This window comes from Orcinus orca, chromosome 7, assembly GCF_937001465.1.
Source record: "Orcinus orca chromosome 7, mOrcOrc1.1, whole genome shotgun sequence".
Lineage (NCBI taxonomy): Eukaryota > Metazoa > Chordata > Mammalia > Artiodactyla > Delphinidae > Orcinus > Orcinus orca.
This window is the reverse complement of record NC_064565.1, coordinates 19,149,297-19,160,382: the sequence shown is the minus strand read 5'-3', so window position 1 is coordinate 19,160,382 and position 11,086 is coordinate 19,149,297. Positions and strand designations below refer to the sequence as shown.

Here is an 11,086-nt window from a genome sequence, read left to right as displayed (position 1 = left end):
CTCTGAATCAATAGGGAGATATTTTGTCAGTTTAGTCTCCAGATTCTCTCAAGAGAGATCTGAAAACTCATTTGACTGGCCTAGGGAGCCATTTGCTGGAGAGCTTTCTTGATTGGAAAAATGATATAAATTGTTTGAGAACTGAGAGTGTTTATTGAACCCCCTCTGAGTAGAAGGGCTGGGGAATCAAGTGGACATCAAAGAGCTAGATTCTAGACCTGGCTCTGCCAGGTTAACCTGTGTAGACTTCTGGGCTTCATCTCAAATTCCTCAGTAGTTAAGAAGAAAGAAAAGAAAAGATAATTCTGGGGTAAGTGGGTGATGCTAGAGACATATATAATAACTGACTGGTTATTTGGGTGAGACAGTCTTATATAAATGGAATGATATGGGCTGTGCCTCTCTATCTAAATACTTATAGTCTATTCTTTGTAGGACTGCAGGCAAAGCTGCAGCCTTTTTTTTTTTTTTTTTTTTTTTTTTTTGCGGTACACGGGCCTCTCACTGTTGTGGCCTCTCCCATTGAGGAGCACAGGCTCCGCACGCACAGGCTTAGCGGCCATGGCTCATGGGCCCAGCCGCTCCGCGGCATGTGGGATCCTCCCGGACCGGGGCACGAACCCGTGTCCCCTGCATCGGCAGGCGGACTCTCGACCACTGCACCACCAGGGAAGCCCTATACTCTATTCTTTTTGAGAAGAATAAGCAATATCCCAGGGAGTTCATATTTGAATTGATCTCTAACTTAGTTCAAATGAGGAATGATTCCAAGTAGGTGATCAAAAATTAATATATGTGTCCAGGTAACTCTCCAATGGGCACTGAGGTTCAAAGGCAATGAATGTACAGGAGGAGGAAATAAGATCATGTAACTAAAGATCAATAGGAGACAGTGGCTTGATCTATAAATACCATGTCCAAGAGGGTAATCTCAAATTGAGCATATAAGGTTAAACACAACCAAATGTCACATTCTTAGTAGAAAAAGATCAAAGAAATCAGAAATAAGTGCTGTGGAGCCTTTGGTGTAATGCTGATGTGCAGCATAGACGAAAACCGAACTGCTCACTTCCCAAATGGCATCTATCCTTCCGTCAAAGGGAAAAAGAAAATAGAATGGGCATCCATGAAGACAATATAATTTCAGGGTGGTGAAGAAGAGTTCTTTTCATCTGAAAGGCACAACCCTTTAACAGTGTGGAAAGCATCATTCTCATCATTGCAGCTGAAGGAGAAAATAAAATCTAAGGTTGAAAGGAATGCGGCATGCAGGAAAATGGTGTCCCACTAATCCGCTGGAGGGAGCCACATCAGTGGGAAGGTTTCTGCAGAGAACAACAGATAAAGAGTCACCTCAAATTGTGTGTCTTATTTTTGTTAATACTTCACGGAGTGTAGCCAAATAGCATGAACTTCACACAAAAATTTAAGAATGTATTTTCAGAGGAGGCACTGAAAGACTCAGAGCGTGTTCCCAGAATTGAAGACTAGCTTGGTAATTATCTTTCTAATCTGAGTAATAATAATGGCAATTACAATAATTTACATTCAGTAAGGTGGGAAATTTCCCCATGGTAACTAATCCTATGAAATGACCATTAAACAAGTACAGTTTTCCGTAAAATCTACCAGGATAAATGGAATTGGCGCTCACAGACATGACAGTGAGGGAAACTGTCCTAGCCACTCTATCTTTACAGCCCCAGAAAGCAAGACTTATAGAGACCAACTGCACATTCAGTAATGGACAAAGGGCACAAAGAATGTCACCTACAACCACCAAAGCCTTCACAAATTTCTAGACGTGGCCCTTCCAGTGGACGGAGTGGGGTTAGTGTTTATCACGTGGCTCAGCCACGTGTCCCAGATGTCTTACTTCTTTGTGGACTCCTGTTTTGTTCTATTCCGCGTATTTTCCTGTAGTATTGGGCAAGCAACAAACAGGCACGTGCCCTGAGCATGCTGATGGCAAATGAAGCAAAGCAGGAACCGGCCTGCTGGGGAGGGAGTGGGCGGAGGGAGGGACTCACCAGGTTGATGGAGCTGCTGACCTTGCTGTTCATGAGTGCCACGAGGCCATTCACCAGGTCGCTGGAAGAGAGGGAAGGCTGCTCAGGTGCCCGCTGAGGCTCGCAGGCGCCGTGCATCGGACACAAGCCAGCCACCTCCCGGAAGGAAACCAAAACCCCCGTGGGAGACTGGACGTAAAAATAAAACCCTGCACATAAGAGAGCGCAGAGGATGCTCAAGTGTTTGCAGATGAGATGATGTGGCGTCTGGGATCTGCCTTCTGTGGGAGGGTGTAAGCAGATGGCTGAAGAGGATGGAAGCTGAGTGATGGGGCTGGTTTCCCTACTTTGTATATTTCTGAAATCCTTCAGCAATTAAAAAACGAAAATAAAGTATGCACACACACCCAAAAAAAACTCAAATTGTGTGTAGCACAGAGACCCATATTCAATATCCTGTAATAAACCATAATGGAAACGAATGTGAAAAAGAATATATATATGTATATATATACATATATATAACTGAATCACTATATATATATAATTGAATCACTTTGCTGTATAGCAGAAATTAACACAGAATTGTAAGTCAACTATACTGCAATAAAATAATTTTTTTGAAAAATAAACAAATAAATTTGAATTGGAAGCACATGCAAACAAGGAGTAATGTGGAGCTCATCATGGATTCTAGAAGAAAGGAAATCAAGCAGTACAAATTTACCAGCACTCCTCAGGTGAGATTCTTCTAACAGGCCAAACAACAGAGCATCTTAGGTACAAAATATGACAATGGCTGTGGGAATACTGTGCAAATGTCAGATATATTCTAATATAAAATACTCTTTTCCATGATTTTCCTGGCTTAATGACAGTCTGCTTGTCAATTATATTTTTCTATAGAAATGTATAGTGTTCTGATTGGTCAGTCAGTGTCTTGTGATTTTGATCAATTTGGAATTTGGATCAGTTCTTTGACCTGTCATAACCCAAAGAACTAAAAAAAAAAAGTTTTATTTTGTATACAGTACTCTGGCGGACCCTGAAACTAGACAACTCAGCAGGGTAAAAATGCTGCATAGGCTTAGCATAAAATACCTGCCATTTTTTTCTAATATCTCACCATGACACCCCAACCTTATTCATATTATCCCAAAGCTATTTACCATCTGTCTTAGACTCTTTTGGTGACAAATAATAAAAACTGAGCTGGGCAAATAATTAAAGCAAACAAACAAAACAAGTGAAAAAAAGTGAGGTGTATATGATCTTCTTTTTACGAAATGGCTTTCTCTACTTCTAGGCACACATGGTAGAATACGGCGGCCCCCTAATGCCCAAGGTTGCGTCGTCTCAATTCAAACTCAGTATATGATAAACTGAAATCTCTCATCCACATTTCAAAAAACTTAGGGTTAGGGTTAGGGTTAGGATTAGGTTTTCTAAATACTGAAATCAGAGAATTTGATTGTCCCACCTCTGATCCAGCATCCACCCCCAGGCCAAACAACTGTGGCTACAGAGGGGTTCATAAAGTATTGACAAGACAGTCATAAGAGGATGAGAGGGGCTAGATAGACTGGGTGGATGGGTATAGTTCTCCAGAAAAAAAGTCTTCATGTCTTCAGAAATGTAGCAAAATATCCTGTACATCAGTGCTTCACTAGCTATAATACATCTATGAATCATCCGGGAGGTCTTGTACTGATTCTGATTCAGCAGTTTCTGTGGGCCCTGAAAGTTTGTATTTCTAGCAAATGAGGTTGATACTCTGATCTGTAGGTATACTTGTCATTCAACCCAAATCGCTGGTCTCCTGTTTACACTTCAATGATTATCATCCTGGGACAGCCAGCATGGTGAACTACTCAGATCCTGATTCAAAAAAGGAAGCTGCCAGGAGCAGCACAGCTAGCTGAGAGCCTCCCACTATCCTAGCCTTTAGGATCTGTCTAGGCTTACAAACTGAGGCCAAATATTGTTTGGGCAGCTCCCCAACAGTGAGTGAGTACAGTCATGTTACAAGGCCTTGTCATTTCTGTGCCAGATAATGGAGCTTAGGTGATGACGTCCTGGGGCAAGGAGCAGGGCAGAGAGGCTACAAAATGCACCTGAGAGTTGGAGTGGAGAATTAGCAGCCCAGCAGGGTAAATGCTAAATTTAAGGTCTAAACAGAGCACTGCAGTATTGGGAAAAGGGAAAGAATGGTTGTGGAGAAAGGTGACCTTCCTTAAATCAAAGAAGAATCAAAACATGACCTTGATGTCTGTCTTTAGATATTTAAGAATTGTCTCACGGAAGATGGTTTTAAGTTTTCTGTGGTACTTTAGAGAACAAGACAATGTTTCTAATAGAAAACATATTCCATTTCAATAGAAGGGAAACACTTGTTTTCAATGGAGCTACCATACCATTATATGACTTATGAGAGGGGGTGAGTTTTCCATTGCTGGAAGGATCCACGAAAGGATTGTTGGAACAGAAACTTGGTTGATGGTATGATCAGATTAATTATAGTTAACTGACGCCAGAGACCAGACAGGCCTAAGGGAATATATAAGCTACTGGGGTGAGGACAAAGGTCCTGGCATAAGGAGGCATTTAATCAGACATTATTTCTCAGGTCTAGTTATGTTGTATTCCAGACATCATAACAGGTGCTAGTGACCAAAACTCTCTCATTGACCAAACTTTGTCAGGTTCCTCTAAACTTTCTTCTCAATTAGGACTCAATCTTTGGACTTCTGTGTCTATCTTTGTAACACAAAATTTTAGCAAAAATTCTGCTAAGTCAGTTTAGCAACAATCCCCACCCTGGATATTTGATTGCTCCTGATATCTCACCAAATTTCTCTTCCCAGAGGGGGAAGATAGCGGAAGAGTGAGACGTGGAGATCACCTTCCTCCCCACAAATACATCAGAAATACATCTACATGTGGAACAACTCCTACAAAACACCTACTGAATGCTGGCAGAAGACCTCAGACCTCCCAAAAGGCAAGAAACTCCCCACGTACCTGGATAGGGCAAAAGAAAAAACAATAAACAGAGACAAAAGAATAGGGACGGGACCTACATCAGTGGGAGGGAGCCGTGAAGGAGGAAAGGTTTCCACACACTAGGAAGCCCCTTCGTGGGCGGAGACTGTGGGTGGTGGAGCAGGGAAGCTTCAGAGCCGCGGAGGAGAGCGTAGCAACAGGGGTGCGGAGGGCAAAGCGGAGAGATTCCCGCACAGAGGATCGGTGCCGACCAGCACTCACCAGCCCGAGAGGCTTGTCTACTCACCCGCCAGGGCGGGTGGGGCTGAGAGCTGAGGCTCAGGCTTCGGTCAGATCGCAGGGAGAAGACTGGGGTTGGCGGCGTGAACACAGCCTGCAGGGGGTTAGTGCACCATGGCTAGCCGGGAGGGAGTCCGGGGAAAAGTCTGGACCTGCCGAAGAGGCAAGATATTTTTTCTTGCCTCTTTGTTTCCTGGTGCATGAGGAGAGGGGATTCAGAGCACTGCTTAAAGGAGCTCCAGAGACGGGCGCGAGCCACGGCTAACAGCGTGGACCACAGAGACGGGCATGAGACGCTAAGGCTGCTGCTGCCGCCACAAAGAAGCCTGTGTGCAAGCACAGGTCACTCTCCACACCTCACTTCCAGGAAGCCTGTGCAGCCTGCCACTGCCAGGGTCCCAGGATCCAGGGACAACTCCCCTGGGAGAACACACGGCACGTCTCAGGCTGGTGCAATGTCACGCCGGCCTCTGCCGCTGCAGGCTCGCACTGCACTCCGTGCCCCTCCCTCCCCCTGGCCTGAGTGAGCCAGAGCCCAAGAATCAGCGGCTACCTTAACCCTGTCCTGTTTGAGCGAAGAACAGATGCCCTCTGGTCACCTACATGAAGAGGCGGGGCCAAATCCAAAGCAGAGACCCGGGAGCTGTGCGAACAAAGAAGAGAAAGGGAAATCTCTCCCAGCAGCCTCAGGAGCAGCAGATTAAATCTCCACAATCAACCTGATGTACACTGCATCTGTGGAATACCTGAATAGACAACGAATCATCCCAAATTGAGGAGGTGGACTTTGAGAGCAAGATTTCTGATTTTTTCCCCTTTTCCTCTTTTTGTGAGTGTGTATGTGTATGCTTCTGTGCAAGATTTTGTCTGTACAGCTTTGCTTTCACCATTTGCCCTAGGGTTCTATCCGTCCTTTTTTTTTTACTTAAAAACATTTTTTTTCTTAATACTTATTTTTTATTTTAATAACTTTATTTTATTTTACCTTACTTTATTTTATTTTCTTTTATTCTCTTTCTTTCTTTCTTTCTTTCTTTCTTTCTTTCTTTCTTTCTTTCTTTCTTTCTTTCTTTCTTTCTTTCTTTCTACATTTTCTCCCTTTTATTCTGAGCTGTGTGGATGAAAGGCTCTTGGTACTGCAGCCAGGAGTCAGTGCTGTGCCTCTGAGGTGGGAGAGACAACTTCGGGACACTGGTCCACAAGAGACCTCCCAGATCCACATAATATCAAATGACAAAAATCTCCCAGAGACCTCCATCTCAATGCCAAGACCCAGCTTCACTCAATGACCAGCAAGCTACAGTGCTGGACACCCTATGCCAAATAACTAGAAAGACAGGAACACAACACCACCCATTAGCAGAGAGGCTGCCTAAAACCATAATAAGTCCACAGACACCCCAAAACACACCACCACACGTGGACCTGCTCACCGGAAAGACAGATCCAGCCTCATCCACCAGAACACAGGCACTAGTCCCCTCCACCAGGAAGCCTACACAACCCACTGAACCAAATTTAACCACTGGGGACAGACACCAAAAACAACAGGAACTACGAACCTGCAGCCTGCAAAAAGGAGACCCCAAACACAGTGAGATAAGCAAAATGAGAAGACAGAAAAACACACAGCAGATGAAGTAGCAGGATAAAAACCCACCAGACCTAACCAATGAAGAGGAAATAGGCAGTCTACCTGAAAAAGAATTCAGAATAATGATAGTAAAGATGATCCAACATCTTGGAAATAGAATAGAGAAAATGCAAGAAACATTTAACAAGGACCTAGAAGAACTAAATATGAAACAAGCAATGATGAACAACAAAATAACTGAAATTAAAAATACTCTAGAAGGGATCAATAGCAGAATAACTGAGGTAGAAGAACAGATAAGTGACCTGGAAGATAAAGTAGTGGAAATAACTACTGCAGAGCAGAATAAAGAAAAAAGAATGAAAAGAACTGAGGACAGTCTCAGAGACCTATGGGACAACATTATATGCACCAACATTCAAATGATAGGGGTTCCAGAAGAAGAAGAGAAAAAGAAATGGACTGAGAAAATATTTGAAGAGATTATAGTTGAAAACTTCCCTAATATGGGAAAGGAAATAGTTAATCAAGTCCACGAAGCACAGAGAGTCCCATACAGGATAGATCCAAGGAGAAACATGCTAAGACACATATTAATCAAACTGTCAAAAATTAAATACAAAAAAAACATATCAAAAGCAGCAAGGGAAAAACAACAAATAACACACAAGGGAATCCCCATAAGGTTAACAGCTGATCTTTCAGCAGAAAGTCTGCAAGCCAGAAGGGACTGGCAGGACATATTTAAAGTGATGAAGGAGAAAAACCTGCAACCAAGATTACTCTACCCAGCAAGGATCTCATTCAGATTTGATGGAGAAATTAAAACCTTTACAGACAAGCAAAAGCTGAGAGAGTTCAGCACCACCAAAACAGCTTTACAACAACTACTAAAGGAAGTTCTGTAGCCAAGAAACACAAGAGAAGGAAAAGACCTACAATAACGAACCCAAAACAATTAAGAAAATGGGAATAGGAACATACATATCAATAATTACCTTAAATGTAAATGGATTAAATGCTCACACCAAAATACACAGTCTGGCTGAATGGATACAAAAAAAAGACCCATATATATGCTGTCTACAAGAGACCCACTTCAGACCTAGAGACACATACAGACTGAAAGTGAGGGGACAGAAAAGATTTTCCATGCAAATGGAAACCAAAAGAAAGCTGGAGTAGCAATTCTCATATCAGACAAAATAGACTTTAAAATAAAGACTATTACAAGAGACAAAGAAGGATGCTACATAATGATCAAGGGATCAATCCAAGAAGAAAACATAACAATTGTAAATATTTATGCACCCAACATAGGAGCACCTCAATACATAAGGCAAATACTAACAGCCATAAAAGGAGATATCAGGGCTTACCTGGTGGCGCAGTGGTTGAGAGTCCGCCTGCCGATGCAGGGGACACGGGTTCGTGCCCTGGTCTGGGAAGATCCGATATGCCGCAGACCGGCTGGGCCTGTGAGCCATGGCTGCTGAGCCTGCGTATCCGGAGCCTGTGCTCCGCAACAGTAGAGGCCACAATAGTGAGAGGCCCGCGTACCGCAAAAAAAAAAAAAAAAAAAAAGGTCTTCCAACAAACAAAAGCCTAGAAGCAGACGGCTTCACAGGCAAATTCTATCAAACATTTAGAGAAGAGCTAACACCTATCTTTCTCAAAGTCTTCCAAAATATAGCAGAGGGAAGAACACTCCCAAACTCTTTCTACGAGGCCACCATCACCCTGATACCAAAACCAGACAAAGATGACACAAAGAAAGAAAACTACAGGCCAATATGACTGATGAACATAGATGCAAAAATCCTCAACAAAATACTAGCAAACAGAATCCAACAGCACATTAAGAGGATCATACACCATGATCAAGTGGGGTTTATTCCAGGAATGCAAGGATTCTTCAATATACGAAAATCATTCAATGTGATACACCATATTAACAAATTGAAGGAGAAAAACCATATGATCATCTCAATAGATGCAGAGAAAGCTTTTGACAAAATTCAACACCCATTTATGATAAAACCCTCCAGAAAGTAGGCATAGAGGGAACTTTCCTCAACATAATAAAGGCCATATATGACAAACCTACAGCCAACATTGTCCTCAATGGTGAAAAACTGAAAACATTTCCACTAAGATCAGGAACAAGACAAGGTTGCCCACTCTCACCACTCTTATTCAACATAGTTTTGGAAGTTTTAGCCACAGCAATCAGTGAAGAAAAGGAAATAAAAGGAATCCAAAGCAGAAAAGAAGAAGTAAAGCTGTCACTGTTTGCAGATGACATGACACTATACATAGAGAATCCTAAAGATGCTACCAGAAAACTACTAGAGCTAATCAATGAATTTGGTAAAGTAACAGGATACAAAATTAATGCACAGAAATCTCTGGCATTCCTATACACTAATGATGAAAAATCTGATAGTGAAATCAAGAAAACACTTCCGTTTACCATTACAACAAAAAGAATAAAATATCTAGGAATAAACCTATGTAAGGAGACAAAAAACCTGTATGCAGAAAATTATAAGACACTGATGAAAGAAATTAAAGATGCTACAAATAGATGGAGAGATATACCATGTTTTTGGATTGGAAGAATCAACATTGTGAAAATGACTCTACTACTCAAAGCAATATACCTATTCAATGCAATCCCTATCAAACTACCACTGGCATTTTTCACAGAACTAGAACAGAAAATTTCACAATTTGTATGGCAACACAAAAGAACTAGAATAGCCAAAGCAATCTTGAGAATGAAAAACGGAGCTGGTGGAATCAGGCTCCCTGAGTTCAGAGTATACTACAAAGCTACAGTAATCAAGACAGTATGGTAGAGTTTCTTCTGCGTCTTACCTTTGAAAGGAACTGGAAGAGCGGAGCGCTTCGCGGTAGCATGGGTGCTTGCTGAAAACAATTCACGTAGATCACTCCTTCCCAGAAGTGGTTGATCTATTCTGGTGCAAACCTTCACGGAGGGAGCTAGCAGAACGACATGGACCAGAAACTGAAGAAAAGGGAAAAGACACTTGGCCAGAAAGGCCTTGGTAGAAGAGCTATCAGTGGGGACAAGTCACCGCCAGCCCCACAGAAACCTCCTGACACGACGTGGACCTTATGTGATGAGGAAGTGTGCTATGAGACTAGCTTTCGGGTTGTTGAAGAGGATTCCTTCTCTGACTGTTACATAGAATGCATAATAAGAGGTGAGTTTTCTGAACCTATCATGGAAGAGGACTCACTTCTTAAGTCCTTTGACTGTCTGAAACAAGGATCAGAACAAGAGCTTTCTCAACAGGTTCTTACGGCAAGCTCACTTCTTGAACGTTCCTTGGAATACATGAAAAAGGGGGCAAAACAAGAACTTCCTCAACAGTTTGGTGGAGAGAATTCACTTCTTGAGTCTTCTGAGTACATGAAAGGCAAGAAGCTTCCTCCTGGAGAAATACCCAGCATTGACTTTTCAGATCCTAAACAGCTCACAGAATGTACTAAAATGAAGCCAAGTACAAATAAAGAATATGATGCTGCAGAAAAAATTGTTTGTCCTGAGAGTGGATGCATAAGAGAGTTCAAGAATAGAGCATCCCTGAGAAAGCATCTCCGAGTTCATAGTCCCCGAGATCACGTATGTGCAGAATGTGGGAAAGCCTTCAAGGAGAGCGCAAAACTAAAAAGACATTTTCTGGTTCATACTGGAGAGAAGCCATTTCCATGTACTTTTGAAGGGTGCGGAAAACGTTTTTCCCTGTCCTTCAATTTGCGTACACATGTGCGCATCCACACTGGGGAGAAACCTTTTGTATGTCCCTTTGAAGGCTGTCTCAAGAAGTTTATTCAGTCAAATAACATGAAAGCGCACCTCTTAACTCATGCAAAGGCCGAAAGAAATGAGTCAATGAAAGAAGATGGAAAATAATCCTCAAACAGGATAAGCGTATTAACAAAAGAATGGCAACAAATATGCCTCATTGATTATTGTTTCAGGAAACAATTTTTAAATCAATATTGCCACCCTACAAGGTATATTTTTTTTAAATGTTACTAAGATAGATGCTCCTATAGTCTGTGATGTTATTTTAGAACTTTGTGTAAAATTATAGTGCAGTTCCAATAATAATGTCAGTAATGAACTTACTTCAAAAGCATAATACTTAATATATGACAAATTGGATTT

At 42.0% G+C, this 11,086-nt stretch overlaps 1 protein-coding gene across 1 annotated transcript; it reads left to right on the top strand.

Moving 5' to 3' along the window:
- Nucleotides 1-9,904: 9,904 nt before the first annotated feature.
- LOC125965044 (zinc finger protein 42 homolog) lies at nucleotides 9,905-10,828 on the top strand. Its single transcript, XM_049712544.1, has one exon. The coding sequence runs from the start codon at nucleotides 9,905-9,907 to the stop codon at nucleotides 10,826-10,828; it is 924 nt and encodes a 307-aa protein (XP_049568501.1).
- Nucleotides 10,829-11,086: the final 258 nt, after the last annotated feature.

What these genes read in the sequence shown, in the direction of transcription:
- LOC125965044 (XM_049712544.1), top strand. Translation starts at nt 9,905, where the DNA reads ATGGACCAGAAACTGAAGAAAAGGGAAAAGACACTTGGCCAGAAAGGC.